The 26,754-nt window shown below is 45.8% G+C and overlaps 1 protein-coding gene across 1 annotated transcript in view; it reads right to left on the bottom strand.

The window, feature by feature from the left end:
• Positions 1-281: 281 nt before the first annotated feature.
• PRSS53 (serine protease 53) overlaps positions 282-26,754 on the bottom strand; it is a 42,803-nt gene continuing 16,330 nt past the window's right edge. The window contains exons 2-15 of the mRNA XM_082260808.1: positions 25,300-25,326; positions 22,297-22,459; positions 20,891-21,183; positions 20,573-20,739; positions 18,123-18,366; positions 17,775-17,925; positions 10,330-10,592; positions 9,861-10,021; positions 9,349-9,589; positions 7,455-7,617; positions 5,458-5,726; positions 1,771-1,913; positions 993-1,628; positions 282-582 (exon numbers count right to left, since the gene is read on the bottom strand). Of these exons, the coding sequence (XP_082116934.1) occupies positions 1,038-1,628; positions 1,771-1,913; positions 5,458-5,726; positions 7,455-7,617; positions 9,349-9,589; positions 9,861-10,021; positions 10,330-10,592; positions 17,775-17,925; positions 18,123-18,366; positions 20,573-20,739; positions 20,891-21,183; positions 22,297-22,459; positions 25,300-25,326 (2,876 nt within the window). The 3' untranslated portion in view covers positions 282-582; positions 993-1,037. The remainder of the gene's footprint in view (positions 583-992; positions 1,629-1,770; positions 1,914-5,457; positions 5,727-7,454; positions 7,618-9,348; positions 9,590-9,860; positions 10,022-10,329; positions 10,593-17,774; positions 17,926-18,122; positions 18,367-20,572; positions 20,740-20,890; positions 21,184-22,296; positions 22,460-25,299; positions 25,327-26,754) is intronic.

Below are 26,754 nucleotides of genomic sequence, written 5' to 3'. Positions count from 1 at the left end.
ATCCAGAAAAGAACCCAAATAGCAGCCTTAGGTCTGCCTGTGCTGCACTGACACCCCACACCTTATTATCAGCCCTGCCCAGTTCACCTCTGTGGACTATAGAACACCTCCTGACTATTTTATGGAGATGAGAAGAGAGGGAGGTGTTTGTAGGCAGGATCAGACAGGCAACCTAGGTTGACCATACTCCTCCTTTACTGATACAGTACAGTCAGTATTCACACCCTATGACAGGAAGTGTGTTACTGGCAGGATTACCAGGTGAAATTAAAGGGAAAAATGAAAATGAATCCAGCTACTGCATTTAAGTATTGGCAAGTTGAAATATTGAACATTTTTGGACTTCAAGGTAGTGCTAATAGGGCAAAAGCCAACATTGCCCTAAAAACTTTGTTTCTTTGAATGAGTGTTGGCTCAGAGAGAGTGACAGGGCCTCTTTCTGTGCTTCACATATGTAGGTTATCCATCAGTGCACAATAATCTGTTTGACTGATGGCATTGGCCCATAGAAATACATTTCACAACAGTTTGCAGGTTGTGGATGGAAACCCATTAATTGAACTCATAATTGCTGTAACACCTCTAGATTTAAGCCCCGTACACACGAGTGGAAATTCGGCCGGGAATTTTCGTCCGACGGCCGATCTGCCGATTTTCGGCTTGTTAGTATGGTGCTCTCGACAACCGACTCCGACTTTTCGGCCGAAAAAATCCTGGTGTGCAGGCTATAAAATTTTTGTCGACCATCAAAACACGTCCGATTTTCGTCTCATTAGTACAGATTTCGATGGAGAAAAATCTTATGAGCAAGACTGGGCATGCTCAGAGATAAAAGAACACAAAGAAAGCAATCCAACACATGACATCACTTCTGAAGTAGAATTCTGTCGTGCGGGAAAATTCGTGTGCAGTCTAGAGCACATTCCAACCAACAGACACCACTCTGGACAAAAGACGGACGACCGGTCGGTGGAAATTCGTTGCGTGTGTACGAGGCTTAAGTTATTGGCTCCTCAGAAGATAAGCTGTCTGAATGTCTAGTCTCCAGAAGCCAATCGGCAGTAATGACAAAGAACTAAAGCAGCCAGCAGAGCATGGACTATCCAGCTCCTCCACAAAGCATCCACTCCAGAGGCTGCTGTGCTCCCTGTTGAGCCAGTTTGAGTCGTCATTAAAGAAGAGAAGGTTGAGTTCTGGATCTGTGGTGGCACCGTTGTGTGCCTGGTACAATCGATCCCACTTCCATTGTTGAACTCTAGACAGGAACTTTGGGTGCTGGTAGAAGTGAAATTGTGGACATCTTTAGTAGACACATCACTTTCTCTGTTAGTTGTGTTAAACCTTTGTGGACCCAAGGTTGTGCTCAGAGAATTTGGTGTTGGTATCGTTGGGGTAGGAGAGGTCAAAGTCTCATTGTAGCCAGGTGTCGGAATTGTTGTGTTCCTCTCCAAGAGACTCAAGTCCTTTTGGGGAACCACTCCTCTGATCCATGATAACATGGGCACCACGGAAGTGAAGTTACTTGGACAGGGATTCCTTTTAGTTCGAGAAGTTTGGCTGCCAATACCAAACACAAACCAAGGACCTTTGGAGTTCGGTTGGCATACAAGAGGGGCACTGTCATCCAGCTGAAGAAAAAGTGCAAAAAAATGAATATGAAATGATAAGAGGAAGAGAAGTTTTAAGAAGAAGAGTTGCCTCGTCCCGTCATGCACCAATCATGCACCAGTTCTTTTTCTTTATCCCGCCACCAAGTCCTCAGGTACATACCAGGCATGAAAACGCAGTATTGTTAGCAGCTACACAAATCTGCCCTCGTCCACCAGTCTGTGTTATGTTTTCCACAGATCCACAGTTCTTTCCATCCCAGAGATGGACCTGAAGATGCCTCAGTGGAGGAGAGAAGGCGTTATCTGGAAAAGGAAGGGACAAAGATTAAAACAGAATACTAAACTACTAGATCAAGGATGAATCACTTGTAAGGCCATAATATAGGGGACATGCTTGGCCAGTGTAGAGTACATAGGAGATTTTAGGGTCCTTGATGAAAATTTCTGAATAACAATATACAATCTAAAAAACAAAATATCTTGGAAAAAAGGGTGACTTAAAGGTAATTCAACGATAATTTTTAAATAGATCCAATTTAAAAGATTAACTAGTTCATATTAACATGATTAGAGCCGGTTCACACTATTATGACTTGTCAGGCGACTTGGTCCACCTGGCAAGTCACGCACCGTCGCGGTCCATTGAGTAGTACAGGACCGGTTCTAAAGACTTAGAAAAAGGGTCCTGTACTACTTCGGGGCGACCTGGAGTGACTTGCATAGACATTCATTTTATGAAGTCCGTGCAAGTCGTGCCGAAGTCGCGGTGCACGCGACTTCACAGGTCGCCCCCGAAGTCGGAGCGATGTAGTGTGAACCGAGTCTAGTGAGGTTGAGAAAAGAAAGAAATACATCTGGTTCAACCAATAGAAAAAAACAAATAAAGCAGCCAATCTCAGTCATGGTTCAAAAGGACAGTAGGGTTCCTCCAGAGGCTGCATGGGGGTTCCTTGAGCCATGGCCAAGTGACCTCCCACTGGATGGTGCCTGCAAAATTTCAGGACCAACGGCAATTGGTAAAGCCAGCAGTATGGCACCAATTAACTTTTTTAGCTGTCTGTAAGAGTAGCATTCTGACCACCACTGTAAGGGTTTCATACTTCCTACTTATGGAAGTAGCTCATGGGCCATCCAATGTAAGAGGCATTCCCATTGACCTCTGATGAATTGGTTTTAGGAAGGTTCCCTGAGAACTGAAAATGATCCCTGGGGTTCCTTTGGGGTAAATGGGTTGAAAAAGGCTGAAATAGAGTAAGTAGAAACCATCAATACGCAGAACCCTATACAGTATTCACGCACAGTGTTTCACTTTTTCCACATTTTGTTATGTGAAACTCGGTGTTCACCCTAACCAAAAAAGAACCATGGGTCCAGACAAGAGACTGGACATAACGGAAGGGATTGGTGAGCAGGGCAGCCATCAGGGGGGGACAGTCCATACACATGTAGGGGGCCCAGGCATTCCGAGGGGCCCAGTCACCCAGGCCCCAACCAACAAGGCCGAGTTGTTGCTGATGTAGTAACTAGCAATTGCTAAAGCATGGCGGCTGCAGAGTAAGCCGATGCAGCTGAAGGGATGTCTCTTTGCTGGATTGGGATATCTCTTTGCTGAATATATGAGGCCGTCTCTTTGTTGGATTAGGATGTCTCTTTGCTGTATATATGAGGCCGTCTCTTTACTGGATGGGGATGTCTCTTTGATTGATTGGATTCATTTTCATTCATTAAGATTTAAGAGTGTTAAAATAGAAGTGGGTGCACTGAAGGACTCGGTGGGATAGCTAGAGGACGGATTCGGTGGGACGGCCAAAGGGCGGGCCCTGCGGAATGTTGGTGGTCAGGCCAAGAGGGGCCCAGGCCTAAAGCAGTGTAAGGGGCCCCAAAATTTGTGATGGCTGCCCTGTTGGTGAGTAAACCATACAACTGTATACGGTAGATGTTTTTTTGTCTCCTGGAGACTTCTGAGTACACACTGACTTACAACTTTATGGCTGCCTATGAATATGTAGCATGTTCTTATTTATTGCACTCCGTTTCAGCCATGTAAATAACTCATTTCCAAGCGACCCAGCCCCAGCCAAACATTAGTCCTGATTCCCGTTTGCATCCCGCCGCCGAACTTAGCAGGTGGCAATCGCCTTTCGTCCCTGTGCTGCTGTCAGGCCACTTGAGCCATGGAGGGGGAGCCCACAACTGCAGGAATGCCTGTCCGCCTCCACAGGAACAAGCACACACAGGGCAGTCGAGTCTGACTCCTGTCCGTGTGTGTGTTCACCAGACCCAGCCGCCAAACTTTGAACCTGTTTTTAGCCTTGCACTGCTGTACCAATAAATATTGCCTTATCGATAATTTGCATTTTTATTCTCGTGGGTGATTGTGTAGGCAGGGCCCTAGTGCACTGCATTGCAGGGAGGAATGTCCTCCTTTTCCTGTAGGATGTAGTAATTCCCCAGTTTATCTTAGGTAGGTGGGGTTGAATGTCTTGCTTTGGTCTACAACTGCTTGAGGTTGTTGGAGGTTAAACTTGATGGCATCCAAGCCAAAAAAGAACCATGGGTCCAGACAAGAGACTGGACATAAGGGAGTGGTGAGTAAACCATACAACTGTATACGGTAGATGTTTTCTTGTCTCCTGGAGACTTCTGAGTACACACTAAAGTGGAGTACACACTAGTAGAAAATCTGCTGAAAATTCCCGTCCAAGGTAAAATCGTACGATTTTCGCCTAGTGTGTACACAACTTTCAGCAGCCGATGCCGACATTTTCAATGAAAAAAAATGGAGGGACAAACACCAAAATTTTTTTCGTCCGTCCCCAGGCGACTGATTTTCGTTTAATGTGTATGCAGTACGTCCGTGAAAAAGCGGATACGAAAGACCGCGCATGATCTGAAGTTGCTGACAACCCGGAAGTCTAGGAACAAATGTGCCAAAAAAAAAGAAAAATCGGACGAGAAATTTTGTGAACATTTATGCACTGTCAACTAAAATCGGATGATATTTCGTCCGATTTTCGTCAAGTGTGTACAGCCCTTTACTTACAACTTTTATGGCTACCTATGAATATGTAGCATGTTCTCATTTATTGCAATTCGTTTCAGCCATGTAAATGACTCATTTCATACGTTGTATAAACATTACAGGTTTCTTATTCTTAGTTTTGTCGTAAACATACTATGAATAATTTGATGACATCTAAGAAAGACTATTGGATGGCTCAGTGTGCAGAGCAGTGACTTGCCTGAAGAGTACCCTCTTCTTCCTCAGCTCAAATGAACATTTTTTCCAAGGACTAATATTGGAGTTTCAGCTGCATGTACAGGAAAGACAATATCTCCAAAGCATTGGAGAACCTTATCCATGATAGTTGGAGAATTGTTCAAGTTGGAGAATGTCCTCCTTTTCCTGTAGGATGTAGTAATTTCCCAGTTTATCTTAGGTGGGTGGGGATGGGGGTCTTGCTTTGGTCTACAACTGCTTGAGATTGTTGGAGGTTAAACTTGGTGGCATCCAAGCCAAAAAAGAACCATGGGTCCAGACAAGAGACTGGACAGAAGGGAAGGGAGTGGTGAGTAAACCATACAACTGTATACGGTAGATGTTTTCTTGTCTCCTGGAGACTTCTGAGTACATACTGACTTACAACTTTATGGCTGCCTATGAATATGTAGCATGTTCTCATTTATTGCACTCCGTTTCAGCCATGTAAATGACTCATTTCATACATTGAATAAACATTACAGAGTTCTTACTCTTACTTTTGTATGACACATAACAAAGTATGAATAATTTGATGACATCTAAGAAAGACTATTGGATGGCTCAATGTGCAGAGCAGCGACTTGCCTGAAGGGTACCCTCTTCCCCAACCGATGACCCAGCATTTGTCGGTGGGGGGCGCAGACTGGTCAGGCGCCAGGCAGATGGGCAGGATGTAGTCGCTGAATGTGACACCGTAGTTCATCTCCACCAAAGCTGCATCATTCTCCCCTGTCTCTGGCTTGTAGCCTGGGTGAAGCACCACCTTCTTGATCTGACGCTGCACCTCTTGAGGGCTTGGCTCGTTCTGCTGCTTGCGGCCTAGTATGATGGTGTATTCATTAAGAGATGTGTGGCTGGGGAGAATGGAGAGAACATCATATTGTAGTTACTGGGATTAATAAAATAAAGGAAAAGTTCATACATTGCACCCCATAACCAGTTCTCAGGTGCTGGATTGGCTCGTTTCCATAGAAGCAACCACTCTTATTATCTTAACCACGTGACCTCCAGGAAATTTACCTCCCTTAATGACAAGGCCATTTTTTGAGATACGGCACTGCATTAATTTAACTGGCAATTGCACGGTCATGCAACACTGTACCCAAATAAAATGAATGTGCCCCCCCCCCACATAGAGCTTTCTTTTGATGGTATTTGATCACCTCTGCAGTTTTTATTTTTTGAGCTATAAACAAAAAAAGGCCGACAATTAAAAAAAAAAATATATATATTTTTTTTTACTTCCTACTATGAAACATATCCAATAAAAAAAGTGAACAAATCTAATTTCTTCATCAATTTAGGCCAATGCTACATGTTTTTGGTAAAAAAAAAAAAAAAATCCCATTAAGTGTATATTGATTGGTTTGCGCAAAAGATATAAAGTCTACAAACTATAGGCTATTTTTTTTTACTAGTAATGGCGGCGATCAGCGATTGGGACTGCGATAATGCGACGGACATTCTGACACTAAGGGGTTTATTTATAAAAGCTAGGGAGTGCAAAATTAGTCACAATTCTGCCCAGAAACCAAACAGCTTCTAACCTCAGCTTGTTCTATTAAGCTTTGGCAATAAAACCTGGAATCTGATTGGTTTCTATGCAGAATTGTGACTAACTTTACACTCTCTAGCTTTAGTAAATAAACACCTAACTGACACTTTTGACACATTTTGGGACCAATGACACCAATACAGTGATCAGTGCTGAAAATATGCTGTCACTGTACTAATGACACTGGCTGGGAAGGGGTTAATATCAGGGGCGATCAAAAAGTTAACTGTGTGCCTAGCCAGTGTTTATGTGAAATGTATAAGGTGCTTTTACTAGGGGAAGAGATGAAATTTATTTCCTGCTTTGCAGGGACACAAACTCCATCCGTTCCCTCCTGTCAGAACGGTGATCTGCCTTGTTTACATAGGCAGGTTGCAGTTCTGTCTCTCTGCCTGACGATCAGTGGGTGCCCACGGACATCGTGTACCAGGTACCCGGCGATCCCCAGTTATTTTGAGGGGACAGCAAATTAATACTGTTATACAAGCTGTACACTCACTACTTTACATTGTAGCAAAGTGTCATTTCTTCAGTGTTGTCACATGAAAAGATAGAATAAAATATATACAAAAATGTGAGGGGTGTACTTACTTTTGTGAGACACTGCATGTGATCTGGCGCACAGCTGCCTCCCTGTAGTAGTAAAACTGCTATAGGGCGGTCGACAACTGTTTAAAGTAGTATTGCCCACCCAAAAACACATAATCCTTTCTTTAAAGTATCCCCTTCAGTACGTACTGTAAGGTAAAAGCTAGTACATAAGATAAGATAGGCACCGTGAATTATATAGTATATAGCTAAAGTCTACCACATTATTCAAGTGTGAAAAGGTCTAAAGGAAGACTGAGGGACTCATATCGAAGTATCACTAATGACAATGCACTAATGGTCAGAGTATGAAATAACGAGCAAAAATGTGCCCATTCGTCAAACAGTAGAAATGCTAAAAATTCAACATTTTCAAAAATTTTATACTTAGTCATGAGCGTAAAAATAAAAGAAAGTTACTGTGTAAGAAACCTCTTACCTGGGAATGCAGTGAGCCGCTGTGAGGATCCACGTCTCTGCAATAAGGACTCCAGAGCAGATGTGGAAGTCAAACTCTTGAATATTGGCCTGCCATGGCCACATCTTATCTGTGGCCTCCCCAATGGGCTCAGGACTGGGAGATACAACTGGATTTCCACAACCTGCCGAGCACAGTAATCAGGTATTAATAATCATTACCAGGGCTGCTGATAGAAGTCACTGGGACCCATACAGACTACCTGACCCCCCCCCCCCCAAGAAAATAATAAAACTATATTTTGATAAAAAAAAATACAATAAAATCATTATTAGCAACATAACTCATGGAATTCCTGCTAAATCTAAAAGATGAAACTGAGTTGATAAATAAATCTGTGTGTGTGGGGTCTGTACATGGTGAATCAGTGGTTCATTTATGTGGCATAGCTGCATGTCCTAATCTGACAGGCGTGGGATGTAGGTGTACGGCCCGAACACTGACAGTGGGCATTTGGGGGCCACTCACCTGCACACCTGTCCAAGTAGGGCCTGCAGGTGCTACATCCCCAAAGATTGACAGATGGCTCCAGCCCAAACCCCGTCCTTCACACAGTCGGAGTACCTGTGGGAATGAGCCCCTACGTTGTAAAGCTTCCACCCTCGGGAACCAGACAAAGTTCCACCACTTGTGTCTCATACCACCAGTGATATACAATATGTATGTAGTAGAGCCTCCACCTTCAGGAACCGTTCCACCACTTGTGTCTCATACCACCAGTGATTTACAATATGTATGTAGTACAGCTTCCACCCTCAGGAACCAGGCAAAGTTCCACCACTTGTGTCTCATACCACCAGTGATTTACAATATGTATGTAGTACAGCTTCCACCCTCGAGAACCGGACACAGTTTCACCACTTGTGTCTCATACCACCAGTGATATACAATATGTATGTAGTAGAGCCTCCACCTTCAGGAACCGTTCCACCACTTGTGTCTCATACCACCAGTGATATACAATATGTATGTAGTAGAGTCTCCACCTTCAGGAACCAGACAAAGTTCCACCACTTGTGTCTCATACCACCAGTGATTTACAATATGTATGTAGTAGAGCTTCCACCCTCGGGAACCAGACAAAGTTCCACCACTTGTGTCTTATACCACCAGTGATATACAATGTGTATGTAGTACAGCTTCCACCCTCGGAAACCGGACACAGTTTCACCACTTGTGTCTCATACCACCAGTGATTTACAATATGTATGTAGTAGAGCTTCCACCCTCGGGAACTGGACAAAGTTCCACCACTTGTGTCTTATACCACCAGTGATATACAATATGTATGTAGTACAGCTTCCACCCTCGGAAACCGGACACAGTTTCACCACTTGTGTCTCATACCACCAGTGATTTACAATATGTATATAGTAGAGCCTCCACCCTCGGGAACCGGACAAAGTTCCACCACTTGTGTCTCATACCACCAGTGATTTACAATATGTATGTAGTAGAGCCTTCACCTTCAGGAACCAGACAAAGTTCCACCACTTGTGTCTTATACCACCAGTGATATACAATATGTATGTAGTAGAGCTTCCACCCTCGGGAACCGGACAAAGTTCCACCACTTGTGTCTCATACCACCAGTGATATACAATATGTATGTAGTAGAGCCTTCACCTTCAGGAACCAGACAAAGTTCCACCACTTGTGTCTCATACCACCAGTGATATACAATATGTATGTAGTACAGCTTCCACCCTCAGGAACCGGACACAGTTTCACCACTTGTGTCTTATACCACCAGTTATATACAATATGTATGTAGTAGAGCCTCCACCTTTGGGTACCAGACACATCTACACCCCCTTAAATCTCTCACCAACAGTAATCTACTGTGTGTATGTACCTCTTGGACTGTCAAAAGAACATCTGTCGGTGTCTGGCCTGGGTGGTGGTGTATTGACCATGGGTCGGAGAAAAATTTCTCGTGTCTCTTTGTCTATCCAGTCCTCATACGTGGTTAGTTGAGTAAACACTCTTGGCAGTGTGGAATCTGTTCCTTCCTTGCATCCTCCTCCATAGTTATACACACCCATCAGGAACCAAGTCCCATTTTCTTTACACACAAGGGGTCCACCCAAGTCCTCCTGGAAACACAATAGTGGATTGAAAAGATGGACACTTGGCTTCTGGATAGTGTTATCTAATTGGCGTGAGTCAATTACTATCTAACTGCTGGTATTCAGCCAACATTGTCTGACGATTTATGAAGCAAGAAGGCAGGGATATGCACATATAAAAAGCACATAAAAAAAAATATATAATTCTTGATTGTGAATTGCGAAATGCCTGCTACCGGGGTAGCCATATACTGTACAGAAGAGGATTAAGGGTAGTAGAGATGTAGGGGATGCTTACCATGCATTGGCCGCTGTTCTCACCCTCTCTGGTTGCACATATCATACCCTCCATTATAGACCCAGTGCGGTTGTTGGAGTTCGGTCGGCTGTAGACACAGTTACACTGGTTGGGGCCTAACAGCTCCAATTTGTCTCCATTTGGTGCATTTATCTCTTCTTCTGAGGATCAGAAATTAAATACAGGTTGACATTTGCTCCTAGCATTATGCATGGGTATTAGAGGATCGTGGAGATAAAAAGTATGAGCATAATAAAAAAAATCAACATCAATTAACTCAGCTAAACCGAATGCAACAAAAATGCCATTAAAATAAAAATTCACCTATTCCCACCATTGTCCCATCATCCAAGGTCCAACGCAAGAGCCACTGGACCTTCACAATATAAAGGCAGGATTTGGCAGCCCAAGCTTACTTCTATTTTGACTAGCATACCTTATGAATAATTTAGCAGAATTTACCACTTACCAGGAAGTGAAATGTTCCCAACTATGTGCCAGCATGAAGAGCCATATGGCATAGGATTGGAAGAATCGGGCAAGCAGATAGGCTGGCTGTATGGTCCCAGGGGCACATGCTGAGACAGCATAACCAGAGCCAGGTTGTAACCTTTGTCAGGGCTGATGTAGGACCCATGAACACTGATCTTCTGCACCCCAATGTCTCTCATCAGAGGTGTCCCGCTAGCCACTGTGACCGACCAGTCCTCTGGCAGCTCAGAGGAGTCAGGGCTGTAAAAGAAATACATATAGTGATTAAGTAGCCTCAGGTGAGCAGTGAAGCAAGTCACTAAAGCATTCCAGATTAATTCACTCTATAAATATGTTCACCGCCTTTAAAGTCAACTCCCTGTTAATGAGTTGTGTCCATTCCCACACAAGGGAAGTGACTTTTATTCTACCAGGCACAGCCTTATAACTGGTGGAGCAAAAGTAGACTGGTTTAAATTAATGGTGGGGCTACACTGTATTTGCATGTGTGATTGAATTGTATTTCATATCCTTACAAAATCCTGCTGTTGCTGATTGTTTGCTTACTGGAAAGTATGCTGCAGAACTGAGACCTTGGGTTCAGTACCAATAGACAAAAAAAACCTGCCAGGAATCGGAATGTTTTCCCCAGGATAGTAGAGTTTACTCCGGGTTATTCAGCTTCCTACCAAACCTGAATTTATACTAAGTGATTAATTGTGTTTCATCCAATATTGCATCTTGGCCTTGTTTTTACGAGTTGTAAGAACTCCCGGGCAGTAGTGTCAAACTCAATTGCATTGCCGGCGGCATCAGCAGTATGGTTGCCCTCAAAGGGCTGGTTGTGTCTGGGGTGCACTACGTACAGAGTGCGGAGTTCAGGGGTGTGTTGCATACAGTACAGAGTGCAGAGTTCAGGATTACGCTATGTACAGAGTGCAGGGTTCAGGAGTGCGTTATATACAGAGTGCAGAGTTCAGGATTACGCTATGTGCAGAGTTCAGGATTACTCTAAGTACAGAGTGCAGGGTTCAGAAGTGCATTACGTACAGAGCGCAGAGTTCAGGATTTCTCTATGTACACAGTGCAGGGTTCAGGACTGCGTTACATACAGAGTGCAAGGTTCTGGATTACACTATGTGCAGGGTTCAGGAGTGCGTTACATGCAGGTTTCAGGATTACACTACGTACAGAGTGCAGGGTTCAGGAGTGCGTTACGTGCAGAGTTCAGGAGGACGCTATGTAAAGAGTGCTGGGTTTAGGGGTGTGCTATGTACAGAGTGCAAGGTTCAGGAGGATGGTACACACAGAGCGCAGGGTTCAGGAGTGCGTTACGTACAGCGTTCAGGATTACGCAATGTAGAGAGTGCAGGGTTCAGGATTACGCTATGTACAGAGTGCAGGGTTCAGGAGTGCATTACGTACAGAGTTTAGGATTACGCTATGTATAGAGTGCAGGGTTCAGGATGATGCTATGTTCAGAGTGCAGGGTTCAGAAGTGCATTACATACAGAGTGCAGAGTTCAAGCTTATGCTATGTGCAGGGTTCAGAAGTGTGTTACGTGCTGAGTTCGGGAGGACGCTATGTAAAAGTGCTGGGTTTAGGGGTGTGCTACGTACAGAGTGCAGAGTTCAGGATTACGCTATGTAATGGGTCAAGTCCTGGGAAAAAAAGTGTGGGAACTCACCCAAGATCCCCCCCACCTCAAAAATAAAAATGTGTGTGTGTGTGTATATATATATATATATATATATATATACACATATACACACATATATATATATATATACCTTTTGAGGAATGAGGGCCACGTTAACCAGTTGCGGCCAAAATGAGCAGAGCGGGCAGATGATAGGTCCGTGTCCACTCAGCATATGCAGAGCAGACACGGGCACATCTACTCTACTCTATGGGCCCTCCGATCTGATCCACCCAGACAGAAGGGGACAGATCCCCTTCTGTTTTTTTAAGTGGATCGGATTGGAGATAGGCAGTTGTAAACAGACGCAAGTCCGTTTACATCTGCCACTCTATAGAGGTGAATAGAGGGTTAGAATGGGTCCACCTAAAAAAACAGACAGGCAAACTTGATCGGACCGATTGTGTAAAAGGGGCCTAAGGCTGCTTTCACACGGATACACTGCAGTTTACCTGCACCTCAACTGACCTCATTTTTCACTTCCTCCTCAGGATTACTGCAGATATCGCTGACTGCTGCTGTCCCCTAGGCAGAAATGACTGGTGGCTGCTGCTGGCTGTCCTCCAGGGCTGGTACTGCTGGCTGGTACTGCTGGCTGGAACTGCTGGCTGGAACTGCTGGTGGGTACTTCTGGCTGGTACTGCTGGCTGATACTGCTGGTGGATACTGCTGGTGGGGGAACTGCTGGCTGGTACTGCTGGTGGGCACTGCTGGTGGGGGAACTGCTGGCTGGTACAGCTGGTGGGCACTGCTGGTGGGTACAGCTGGTGGGTACTGCTGGCAATTACTTCTGGTGTTACTAGTGACTGGTACTGCTGGCATGTACTGCTGGTGCTGATAGCGGGTACTGTTGACTGGTACTGCTGGCAGGTACTTCTGGTGGATACTGCTGGTGGGTACTGCTGGCTGGTACCTCGGGTGGGTACTGCTGGCAGGTATTTCTGGCTGGAAGTGCTGGTGGGTAATGCTGGCTGGTACTGCTGGATGGTACTGCTGGCCGGGTGAACTGCTGACTGGTACTGCTGGTAGGTTCTGCTGACTGGTACTGCTAGTGGGTACTGCTGGCTGGTTCTGCTGGTGGGTACTGCTGGCTGGTTCTGCTGGGGGGTGCTGTTGACTGGTACTGCTGGCGGATACTGCTGGTGGGTACTGCTGGTTGGGGAACTGCTGGCTGGTACTGCTGGTGGGTACTGCTGGCAGGTATTGCTGGCTGGTGCTGCTGGCTGGTACTGCTGGTGGGTACTGTTGGCAGATGCTGCTGGTGGGTACTGCTGGCTAGTGCTGCTGGTGGCTACTGTTAGTGGGTACTGTTGGTGGGTATTGTTGGCGGGTACTGTTAGTGGGTACTGCTGGTGGCTACTGTTGGCTAGTACTGCTGGCGGGGGGGGGGGGGGGACTGCTGGCTGGTACTGCTGGCGAGTACTGCTGGTGGGGGAACTGCTGGCTGGTGCTGCTGGTGAGTACTGCTGCTGGTGGGTACTGTTGGTGGGTACTGCTGGCGGGCGGAACTGCTAGCTGGTACTGCTAGTGGGTACTGCTGACTGGTGCTGCTGGTGGGTACTGTTGACTGGTACTGCTGGCTGATACTGCTGGTGGGTACTGCTACCCGGTACTGCTGGCGATTACTGCTGGTGGGGGAACTGCTGTCTGGTACTGCTGGTGGATACTGTTGACAGGTATTGCTGGCTGGTACTGCTGCTGGGTACTGTTGGCTGGTGCTGCTGGTGGGTACTGCTGGCTGGTGCTGCTGGTGGGTACTGCTGCCTGGTGCTGCTGGCGGCTACTGTTGGTGGGTACTGCTGGTGGCTACTGTTGGTGGGTACTGCTGGCTGGTACTGCTGGTGGGTGCTGCTGGCTGGCACTGCTGGTGGGTACTGCTGGCTGGTACTGCTGGTGCTACTGTTGGTGGGTACTGCTGGCTGGTACTGCTGGTGGCTACTGTTGGTGGGTACTGCTGGTCGGTACTGCTGTCGGGTACTGTTGGTGTGTACTGTTGGCGGGTACTGCTGGCTGGTACAGTTGGCGGGACTTGCTGGTGGGTACTGTTGGCTTATACTGCTGGCGGCTACTGTTGGTGGGTATGCTGGCTGGTACTGCTGGCGGGAATTGCTGGTGGGTACTGCTGGCGGGAATTGCTGGTGGGTACTGCTGGCGGGTACCACTGGCTGCTACTGCTGGTGGGTACTGTTGGCTGGTACTGTTGGTGGGTACTGCTGGCTCGTACTGCTGGTGGGTACTGTTGGCTGACAATGCTGAAGGGTACTGCTGGCTTGTACTGCTGGTGGGTACTGTTGGTGGGTACTGCTGGCAGGTACAGCTAGTGGGTACTGCTGGTCGGAATTGCTGGCGGGTACTGCTGGCAGGTACTTTTGGTGGGTACTTCTGGTGAGTGCTGCTGGCTGTTCCTGCTGGTGGGTACTGTTGATGGGAACTACTGGCTGGTACTGCTGGTGGGTACTGCTGGCTGGTACTGCTAGTGGGAGTTGCTGGCGGATACTGTTGGTGGGTACTGCTCGCGTGTACTATTGGCTGGTACTGCTTGCTGCTACTGCTGGTGGGTACTGTTGGCTGGTACTGCTGGTGGGTACTGTTGGCTGTTACTTCTGGTGTGTACTGTTGGTGGGTACTGCTGGCTTGTATTGCTGGCTGGTACTGTTTGTGGGTAGTGCTGGCAGGTACTGCTGGTGGGTACTGCTAGCTGGTTCCTGACTATCAGTGTGACAGGAGCAACGCTAGAGAAAACATGCGTCTGCAGTAGAGAGCAGAGCCAATGCTTCCTTTATCGCTCCTGTCACAGGCAGAGGTGGAGAACATTTGGTATCACTCCGCCTGTGACAGGAGCTGGAACTATACAGGAAGCATCGGCTCCGCTTACTCTAGTGCCGGCTCAGTTCCTTCACACTGATGCTCAGGGATGGCGGGTTGGGAACCCGTAATTTGGGCTTACCGACCCGCCATCCCAAAGCAGAAGGTGGCACCAGGATTCTGTTGAGGGGGCACCGGGGTGCGGCTGCTAATGGGAACAGCAATCCTGCTATGGAAAAAGTACTGGAACTTCGTTCCAATGCGTTCTTGCAGGACTTGAGCCCTGAGCTGCATACAGAGTGCTGGGTTTAGGGGTGTGCTACATATAGAGTGCAAAGTTCAGGAGTATGGTACAAACAGAGTGCAGAGTTCAGGATTACGCTACATACGGAGTCCTGGGTTTAGGGGTGTGCTACATATAGAGTGCAAGGTTCAGGAGGATGGTACAAACAGAGTGCAGAATTCAGGATTACGCTACATACAGAGTCCTGGGTTTAGGGGTGTGCTACATATAGAGTGCAAGGTTCAGGAGGATGGTACATACAGAGTACAAAGTTCAGTATTACTCTACGTACAGAGTGCTGGGTTTAGGGGGTGTGCTACATATATAGTGCAAGGTTCAGGAGGGTGGTACATACAGAGTGCAGAGTTCAGTATTACTCTACGTACAGAGTGCTGGGTTTAGGGGTGTGCTACATACATAGTGCAAGGTTCAGGAGGATGGTACATACAGAGTGCAGAGTTCAGTATTACTCTACGTACAGAGTGCTGGGTTTAGGGGTGTGCTACATACATAGTGCAAGGTTCAGGAGGATGGTACATACAGAGTGCAGAGTTCAGTATTACTCTACGTACAGAGTGCTGGGTTTAGGGGTGTGCTACATATAGAGTGCAAGGTCCAGGAGGATGGTACATACAGAGTGCAGAGTTCAGTATTACTCTATGTACAGAGTGCTGGGTTTACGGGTGTGCTACATATATAGTGCAAGGTTCAGGAGGATGGTACATACAGAGTGCAGAGTTCAGTATTACTCTACGTACAGAGTGCTGGGTTTAGGGGTGTGCTACATACATAGTGCAAGGTTCAGGAAGATGGCACATACAGAGTGCAGAGTTCAGAAGAATGCAGCTTACAGAGTGCAGAGTTTAGGAGTATACAGTGTACAGAGTAATGAGTTCAAGAAAGGGCTACGTATAAAGTTCAGGGGTGCGCTATGTACACAGTGCAGGGTTCAGGAGTGCGTTGTGCATAGAGTGCAAAGTTCAGAGTTGTGCTGTGTACAGAGTATAGGGTTTAGAGGTGTGCTACATACAGAATGCAGGGGCCAGAAGTGCATTGTGCACAGAGTGCAGAGTTAGGGAGGATGGTACATACAGAGTGATGAGTTCAGGAGAGGGCTATGTACAGAATGTACAGAATGCAGGGTTCAGGAGTGCATTGTGCAAAGAGTGCAAAGTTCAGAGTTGTGCTGTGTGCAGAGTATAGGGTTCAGAGGTGTGACCCCCCCCCCCCCAAAGCTTTCTCACATCTCTCTCTTACTGGTCAGTGCTCTAGTACCTTCCTTTGTAGGCGGCTCTGCCTTCATTTTCAGGGAGATCAGTCTCTCTCAGATTCTGGAGATCTGTCTCTGCCGTACCCTGCCATGGGTGTGTGCAGGAATCTGTTATTTCCGGGAGCTGCTGAGAGCAAAGCTGTCCCTTGTGAACACATAAGGCATCTGTGTTTACAAGAGACAACAGGATGAGAGGCGGAGGTGGTGGAATGGAGTTCTGCCACATTCCCGCTGAAAAACTGGGTGCAAGGGCACATGACAAGGCCTGGTGGGCCGGATACGGCCTGTGGGCCTTGTGTGTGATATATGTGCTCTAGGGTATAAGCTTCTTATAAATCTTATAGTGTGTATGGCCCTTAAGCCTCGTACACACGCAACAAATTTCCGCCGACCGGTCGTCCGTCTTTTGTCCAGAGTGGTGTTTGTTGGTTGGAATGTGCTCTAGACTGCACACAAATTTTCCCCCACGACAGAATTCTACTTCAGAAGTGATGTCATGTGTTGGATTGCTTTCTATGTGTTCTTTCATCTCTGAGCATGCCTAGTCTTGCTCATAAGATTTTTCCCCATCGAAATCTGTACTAATGAGACGAAAATGGGGCGTGTTTTGACGGTCGACAAAAATTATATAGCCTGCACACCAGGATTTTTTCGGCCGAAAAGTCGGAAGTCGGTTGTCGGAAGCACCATACTAATGGCACTTTTCCACTGCAAGTACCGGCTCGGCTCTACTCGGCCCTGCTTGGCCCGGTTTGCTTTTCCAGTGCTGGTACCGCACGATGTTGGAACGGTTCGGTACGGTAAGGTATGGTTTGCTTTTCCACTAAAGTAGTACTAAATTTAAGTGGGTGGGATAACAACGATTCTCTGACCAATCAGTGGCTAGTAGTGACTGCATGCAAAGGATTGTGGGATATGGTACCGGGTATGGTACCTCTTGGAACCACAATCGAGGTGGTACTGTTTTTGAGAGCCGTACCATTTGATTCCATGCAGTGGAAAAGCGCCGCCGTACCGTACCGAACCGTTCCTACACCGTACCATGCGGTACCAGCAGTGGAAAAGCACAAAAGGGAGCCGAACCATTCCTATACTGTGACATGCGATACCAGCAGTGGAAAAGCACAAAAGGGAGCCGAACCATTCCTATACTGTGACATGCGATACCAGCAGTGGAAAAGCACAAAAGCGAGCTGAACCGTTCGGTTCCAATCAGTGGAAAAGCGCCATAACAAGCCGAAAATTGGCAGATCGGTCATCGGACGAAATTTCCCGGCCGAATTTCTACTCGTGTGTACGGGGCTTTAGTCTGTTGGTGTCTTTACTGCTATAGATTGGGTTCCAATTGACTACAATGCTTACAGCCCTGCAGCACAATATCTTACCCAATAAAACATTCTGCCGCTGTTATCACCCAACTGTCTGAGATCAGGGCCCCGCTGCATGTCCTCCTACCATCTCTCCAGAGGTCCACTTGCCATGGCCAAGTTCCAGGACTGCTAGAAGAAGGATCACTGACCTGTGAGAATCCACAACCTCAAAAAAGAAGAATTATGAGATACCCTGTCATGTTTTGTCTTGCACACCGTCTTCTGTCAGCTGAGAGAGTTCTATCTACAGCTTGAGTTGAAATAGATAAGTGACTACAGCTGAGTCTTTGATGATTGCCTAAATGTTGTTGCCAAGAATCGAGAAGCCAAGGGGACGTTAAGTGCGTCCATTCTAGATGTTACCTGCTGTGTGATTACTGAGAAGGTCACTGCAAGTGTCATTGTCCACATCATCCACCACTGCCAAGGTCTGGGGAGAGAAGGAGGCTTGATTGTTTGTCTTTTGTTTAATCCAGTCTTGGTAGTAGGAGGTAGAAGACAGAATGGTGGGACTGTTCAGCAAGTGACAACCCTGAGAAAAGCTGACGACTCCAGCATTGAACCAGACCCCGTCTTCCTCACAAACCACGGCCCCACCAGAGTCTCCCTGAAAATGAAACACAATACAGATCCATTGTATCTCATCACCATGCCCAATCACAGGTGGTATTCCAATCCCCACAGGGCTGCTGATAGGGGATAGCACCTGCCCTCCTGTATAAGGCCCAGGCCCCATAAGTAATCTGTGTCCTCTATATCTTTCTCTGTCTCCAAAGTGAGACATTGATGAGGGCCGTATTTAATATTGATTGGACCCTTGGCAAATATTTTTTTGGGCCCTCCCAAATCCACTTATCAACTATTTGTAGGCAGTGGGGGATCAAGGCAGGGCCGGTGCTTCCACTAGGCAAACTAGGCAGCCGCCTAGGGCGCATTGCCACCTAGGGGCGCAGCCACGAGTTGGCACTCTCTCTCCATCATAAATGATCCTTGTGAGCTGAGAGGAGGGATGGCAGTGGGGGAGGAAGAAGGGACAGAGGAAGATGCCAGGTCTCTTGGGCAGTGGCGGAACTACCAGGCCCTGGCTTTCAACCACTGTTGGGGGGGGGCACAAGAAGCTGGTCTTGCCTATGGCGTAAAATAGTCTAGCAACGGCCCTAGATCAAGGGGCAGCTGCTTTGGGCCCCACAACAATGACTGGGCCCAGGGCAGCTGCCCCTTTTGCCCTGTGTTAAAGACGGCCCTGCCCCTGATATTTCACCAAAACCAATCCCCCCCCCCATAATTAAGGGCTCGTTCTCACAGGTATTCTGGTTGCATAACTTGATTTGTTCATCCGGTTGGGGCCTGCCTGTTAGGCTTGATTCATTGTTCCTGAGACATTGGGTGTCTGTTTAGACCCCTGATATTTTACCAAAGCCAATCCCCCCCCCAAGGCTGTTTAAAAAATGAACATAAATTGTAAAAAATAATTAACCACTTAAGCCCCGGAAGATTTTACCCCCTTCCTGACCAGGCCCTATTTTGCGATTCGGCACTGCGTGACTTTAACGGACAATTGCGCGGTCGTGCGATGCTGTACCTAAACGAAATTGGCATCCTTTTTTTCCCACAAACAGAGCTTTCTTTTGGTGGTATTTGATCACCTGTGCGATTTTTACTTTTTGCACTATAAACAAAAAAAGAGCGTAAATTTTGAAAAAATAACAATATTTTTCACATATTTTTTATATGAAATTCCCCCCAAAAAATGTAAAAATCTAAATTTTTAACATTCTAGGCCAATTTGTTTTATGCTACCTATGTTTGGTAAAAAAAATCGCAAAAAGCGTATTTTGATCGGTTTGCGCAAAAGTTATTGCGTTTACTAACTAAGGGAAAGATTTTTGTCATTTTTGTTGTTTTTTTTTTTAACGAGTAATGGCGGCGATCTGCGATTTTTTTTTTGCGGGACTGCGACATTGCGGCGGACAGATCGGACCCTTGACTGACATTTTTGACACTTTTGGGAGTACCAGTGACATTACTGCAGTAATCAGTGCTATGCACTGTTACTGCAAAAATGACACTGGCAGTGAAGGAGTTAACTTTATTGGAGAGGGAGGGGTTAAGTGTGTCCCTAGGGGCGTGTTTCTAACTGTGATTGGCTGTGGCTACATGTGTAAGAACAGAGATCAACAGTCCTACATAGCAGAACCGTTTGATCTCCATTCTTACACAGGGGAGAATGACGGGCGGCTTTGTTTCCATTGGCCGCCTGCCTTTCTTCCGGTGCAATGGAAGATCGCGAGTGCCCGGCGGACATCGGGTCCGCCGGGCACACGCACGGGGGGGGGGGGGGCCGTGACCGCGCGGGAGCACGCCTCCAGCGGCGCGCGCTCGCTCCCTAGAGCCTCACAGGCTAGCGACGTAGACCTACGTCGCTTTGCCTGTGAGGGGCTGACCGCCGACGTAAATCGCCGTGCGGCGGTCGGCAAACGGTTAGGGGCTCGTTCTCATATTCTGGTTGCATGAATGATTTGTTCATCCGGTTGGGTCTGCCTGTTAGGCTAGATTCGCTGTTCCTGAGACATTGGGTGTCTGTTTAGACCCCTGATATTTTACCAAAGCCAATCCCCCCCCCCCCGGGGCTGTTAAAAAAATGAACATAAATTGTAAAAAATAATTAAAAAAACATAATTAAGGGCTCGATCTCACACATTTTCTGTTTGCATGAATGACTGATTTGTTAGGCTTGATTCGCTGTTCCTATCAGCTAGGCTGTACGGGGCCCCATGATTTCTAACAGCAGCCCTGCATGTCCACGCACTCACCTGACATGGCCCCCTCTTTCCGTCGCTTTCTGTAATGCACAACATGCTTGGGTTCGCTGGGTTGCTTAAATCAAACCTCCTGTGTGTGTTGTAGATGCAATTGCAGGTTTGCCAACCAATCAAAATTTGGCTAGCTTTCTGTAAGGACCTCTTGCTTTCCAGGGGCACTAAATAGGGTAAAAGGAAGAAAAGTAAATTGGAGGTTGTGAAGGATGCTGGAAAAACGAAGTCCCCCAACCCGGCAGAGTCAGTATTTGAAAGGTGCTGACATAAGGTGGCTATGTCTCCCATTTGCCGAGCCTCTCTTTTTCTACTCACCATCGTCTGGCACGGTCATGAGACCGGTGACATAGCAGGTTCTGCGCAGGTTGAAGCGGTGGGTGCTCTCCGGGAGGCAAATAGGAGAGATGAAACGGGTGAAATTTACCGGAGCCGGCAGCTCAACCAGAGCAACGTCAAAGCCTTTGGTGTATTTCGTAAAGTCCTCATGGATCACAATCCGGGATGGTACCATAATGACCGCGCTGCTTTCCACTGGAGTGTACCCCATTTTGGTGATGCCCAGGTAAACTTGCCATAACTTGGGGTCCCTTTTGTCCTCAGTGGCTGTACTTAAATAAGAGAACTGATATTAATTATTTTGAGGTTTGATTTCCTTGAAGTCTACATTATAAACCTTTACCAGAATCTTTCAAGATAATGTAGAGAGAAAACCAATGAAGAAATATAAGGGTTCAGATATGGATTAGGAATGATCAAACTTTTGAAAAGTTCGGTTCGACCAGAACACCTGAACTTCCCGAAAGTTCGGGTCCGGATTCCAGAACTCCATTGAAATCAATGGGACCCGAACTGTGCTAGGGGGCTATGTTATATACTGAGGGGCATATTCACTACTGATTGGCCTCTGGACCCCCTAGTCACTCCAATCACATTCCTAGCATCCTCCTGCCCCCTCAATTGGCTTTTACTGATGGTTCTGGTCCAATCACGGGCTTTTAAAGTCCAGTTCCTGTCCCATTGCATTTTGGTCGGTTCTGGTTGCCGAATTCTGAACTTTTTCGGCAAAAAGTTCGGAATTCGGCCGAATTTCGAACAGTCAATGTTCGGGTTGAACCGATGGTCGACCCCGAACCTTTCGATCATCCCTAATATGGATCAGTGAGTAAAATTCTGATGAAGACAATATTGTTTCTGTATAAAACCACAAAGGTTAGACAACAAGACCGAACGATGGAAGGTCACAATACCCAACACTGATACCCCAGTTTCCAATCATTAAAAAGCTGTAGCTCTCATTACAATAATCCCTGGAGATCCAGAAATAAAGGTCCCTGTTAAGGATCTTCCTCTTGTGGGGTTGACAACTATCTCCTGAATACGCTCCTATGTTGTCACCCTGTCAAATGCCCCCATGGTGGGGACTATAAGCAGGTGTGCTGACACATGTTGCGAAGGCATGGTTCTCCCATTGTCATTATCAGGAAACTGGTCCACACCAATGATATTAGGCTGGGGGACACTTCTCCAACTTGGCCAAGGGCTCACCTTGGAGACATGATAGCTCAGTACGGATGTATGATTGCCCATGTCCTCACAGCATTATGGAAACATCGGGAATTCCTCACCAACTGGATCACATTTCCTATTTTATTCATCCGCTATAAGAGGACAATATCCATTCCCCATGGCCCCAACTAGAAACATGGCTACATTCCACTTACCGATCAAAGCAGTGAGAGGCGGTGACCACCCACCGATCAGAGACCAGGCTCCCCCCACAGAATGGCTTTCCCTTGTAGGTCAGAGTGGCATGCCACGGAAATTCCCCCGGAGCAACCGAACTTCCACCGAAGATCCTGGACTGCAATCTCGACTTCCCACAGGCTGCCAGATAAAGAGGAACTTCATCAACTACACAAGATTATCTATCTATCTATCTATCTATCTATCTATCTATCTATCTATCTATCTATCTATCTATCTATCTATCTATCTATCTATCTATCTATCTATCTATCTATCTATCTATCTATCTATCTATCTATCTATCTATCTATCTATCTATCTATCTATCTAACAGAACAGACTGCTTTTAGTTTTACCACAAACAATGACAAATATTATAAATGTTATCAATGTAGGAAGATTTGTACCTCTTTTCTACATAGTTACATAGTTAGTCTGCTTGAAAAAAGACACAAGTCTATCCAGTTCAACCAATAAAAGGGGGGAGGTCCCACAATCCTTTACCCACGGTTGATTCAGAGGAAGGCGAAAACCCCCCAATAAAGCATGATCTAATTTACTACAGCAAGGGACAAATATTCCTTCCTGATCCCCCGAGAGGCAATTGGATATTCCCTGGATCAACTTTACCTATAAATATTAGTACCCATTTATATTATGTACACCTAGGAAAGAATCCAGGTCTTTTTTTAAAGCAATCTACTGAGCTGGCCAGAACCACCTCTGGAGGGAGTCTATTCCACATTTTCACAGCTCTTACAGTGAAGAAACCTTTCCGTATTTGGAGACTAAATCTGTTTTCCTCTAGGCGTAAAGAGTGCCCCCTTCTCCTCTGTGATGACTTTAAAGTGAACAACTTAACACCAAGTTCACTATATGGACTCCTTATGTATTTATACATGCTGATCATTTCCCCCTTATGTATTATACATGGTGATCATATCCCCTCTTATGTATTATACATGGAGATCATATCCCCCTTATGTATTATACATGGTGATCATATCCCCCTTATGTATATATACATGGTGATCATATCCCCCCTTATGTATTTATACATGGAGATCATATCCCCCCTTATGTATTTATACATGGAGATCGTACCCCCTTATGTATTATACATGGTGATCATATCCCCCCTTATGTATTATACATGGTGATCATATCCCCCTTATGTATATATACATGGTGATCATATCCCCCCTTATGTATTTATACATGGAGATCATATCCCCCCTTATGTATTTATACATGGTGATCATATCCCCCCTTATGTATTTATACATGGTGATCATACCCCCCTTATGTATTTATACATGGTGATCATATCCCCCCTTATGTATTTATACATGGAGATCATATCCCCCCTTATGTATTTATACATGGAGATCATATCCCCCCTTATGTATTTATACATGGTGATCATATCCCCCCTTATGTATTTATACATGGTGATCATACCCCCCTTATGTATTTATACATGGTGATCATACCCCCCCCTTATGTATTTATACATGGAGATCATATCCCCCCTTATGTATTTATACATGGAGATCACATCCCCCCTTATGTATTTATACATGGTGATCATATCCCCCCCTTATGTATTTATACATGGAGATCATATCCCTCCCATATGTATTTATACATGGTGATCATATCCCCCCTTTATATATTTATACATGGAGATAATATCCCCCTTTATATATTTAAACATGGTGATCATATCCCCCCCCCTTATGTATTTATACATGGTGATCATATCCCCCTTATGTATTTATACATGTTGATCATATCCCCCCCTTATGTATTTATACATGGTGATCTTATCCCCCATTATGTATTTATACATGGAGATCATATCCCCCATTATGTATTTATACATGTTGATCATATCCCCCCTTATGTATTTATACATGTTGATCATATCCCCCCCTTATGTATTTATACATGGTGATCATATCCCCCCTTATGTATTTATACATGGTGATCATATCCCCCCTTATGTATTTATACATGGTGATCATATCCCCCCTTATGTATTTATACATGGTGATCATATCCCCCCTTATGTATTTATACATGGTGATCATATCCCCCTTATGTATTTATACATGGTGATCATATCCCCCCCTTATGTATTTATACATGTTGATCATATCCCCCTTATGTATTTATACATGTTGATCATATCCCCCCTTATGTATTTATACATGGTGATCATATCCCCCTTATGTATTTATACATGTTGATCATATCCCCCCCTTATGTATTTATACATGGTGATCATACCCCCCCCTTATGTATTTATACATGTTGATCATATCCCCCCTTATGTATTTATACATGTTGATCATATCCCCCCCTTATGTATTTATACATGGTGATCATATCCCCCCTTATGTATTTATACAAGGTGATCATATCCCCCCTTATGTATTTATACAAGGTGATCATATCCCCCCTTATGTATTTATACATGGTGATCATATCCCCCCTTTATATATTTATACATGGAGATAATATCCCCCTTTATATATTTATACATGGTGATCATATCCCCCCCTTATGTATTTATACATGGAGATCATATCCCCCCTTATGTATTTATACAAGGTGATCATATCAACCCCTTATGTATTTATACATGGTGATCATATCCCCCCCTTTGAAACTTTATAAATTCAGTTCCTCTAATCTTTCCACATAGCTGGGCTCCTCCATGCCTCTTATCAGTTTGGTTGCCCTTCTCTGAACTTTCTCCAGTTCCCTGATATCCTTTTTGAGAACTGGTGCCCAAAACTGAGCTGCTTAAGGCAGTTCTACCTTTGTTTTGTTTTTTGTTTGTTTTTTTAATTCAATATTCCGATAAAACATAATTTCATTCTCTCTCAGGTGTGTATTTCTCTGGAACGGAATGTTCCTGGTATGTAATCTACCAAATACCTCAATTATTGATGGTGACCCCGATGACTTACCTGCGGTAGCTGTCACTGCCTGGAATGCTGCGGAGAGATGATAGAAGCGGGTAAGTGATGTCTACATGGAAATTCATTCTCTACTTCATTTCTATAGAACATTCCAGACTCATCTCCCCCTGTCAGGGACGTGACTCAGCTACACCTCTCTCCCACTCGCCTCTTCCCTGGAAGTGATCCCACCTGCCTGGGGGGCCAATACCTTGCCACCATTCACTCTACTGTTGCCTGTAGGGTCATGTCCCTTTAAAAATGTTGAAGCCCAGTTTGGGCAGCAATCAACATTGTGAATTCTCTTCATTTAGTAGCAGGTTGGACATGATGTCACGGGATCCCAGCTCTGTACAGCGGGCTGAAGCTGAGGGGGGGGGGGGGGTCACTTTTACTTTCTGCACTGTGGCTGATATTGCTAAGTAATCAGCAGTGGAAAGAGAATGATTTATAGATTCTCCAGCTGCATGGCTGGGGAGATACAGATATCCTATCCATTTACCCCTAACAAGGTCTTATAGTCATCAGTCCATGCTTGCAGAAGATCTACACAGAAAATTTCCTCATCCCCCAGGCAATCTTATGCAACTGCACACACACTTTATTACCAAAAGTATTGGGACGCTGGCCCTTACACACACATGAACTTTAATGGCATCCCAGTCTTAGTCCGTAGGGTTCAATATTGAGTTGGCCCACCCTTTACAGCTATAACAGCTTGAACTCCTCTGGGAAGCCTGTCCACAAGATTTAGGAGTGTGTCTATGGGAATGTTTGACCATTCTTCCAGGAGCGCATTTGTGAGGTCAGGCACTGATGTTGGAGAGAAGACCTGGCTCGCAGTCTTCACTCTAATTCATCCCAAAGGGGTTCTTGTTCAAGCCAGTCACGTTACTCAACCCCAAACTCGCTCATCCATGTCTTTTTGGACCTTGCAATGCTGACTGGTCTAAATCATTTGGTGGAGGGGGGATTATGGTGTGGGGTTGTTTTTCAGGGGTTGGTCTTGGCCCCTTTGGTTCCAGTGAAGGGAACTCGTAAGGTGTCCGCATAACAAGACATTTTGGACAATTTCATGCTCCCAATTTTGTGGGAACAGTTTGGGGATGGCCCCTTCCTGCTCCAACATGACTGCGTACCACTGCACAAAGCAAGGTCCATAAAGACATGGAGGAGCGAGTTTGGGTGGAGGAACTTGACCGGCCTGCACAGAGTCCTGACCTCAACCTGATAGAACACCTTTTGGGATGAATTAGATTAGAGCAGAGACTGCGAGCAAGGCCTTCTCGTCCACATCCATGCCTGACCTCACAAATGTGCTTCTGGAAGAATGGTCAAACATTCCCATAGACGCACTACTAAACCTTGTGGACAGTCTTCCCAGAAAAGTTGAAGCTGTTATAGCTGCAAAGGGTGGGCCAACTCAGTATTGAACCCTACGGACTAAGACTGGGATGCCATTAA

The sequence above is a fragment of the Pelophylax lessonae genome (assembly GCF_965119305.1).
Source record: "Pelophylax lessonae genome assembly, chromosome: 6".
NCBI lineage: Eukaryota > Metazoa > Chordata > Amphibia > Anura > Ranidae > Pelophylax > Pelophylax lessonae.
The sequence above is the reverse complement of the archived record's forward strand: the minus strand, read 5'-3'. Positions and strand labels throughout refer to the sequence as shown.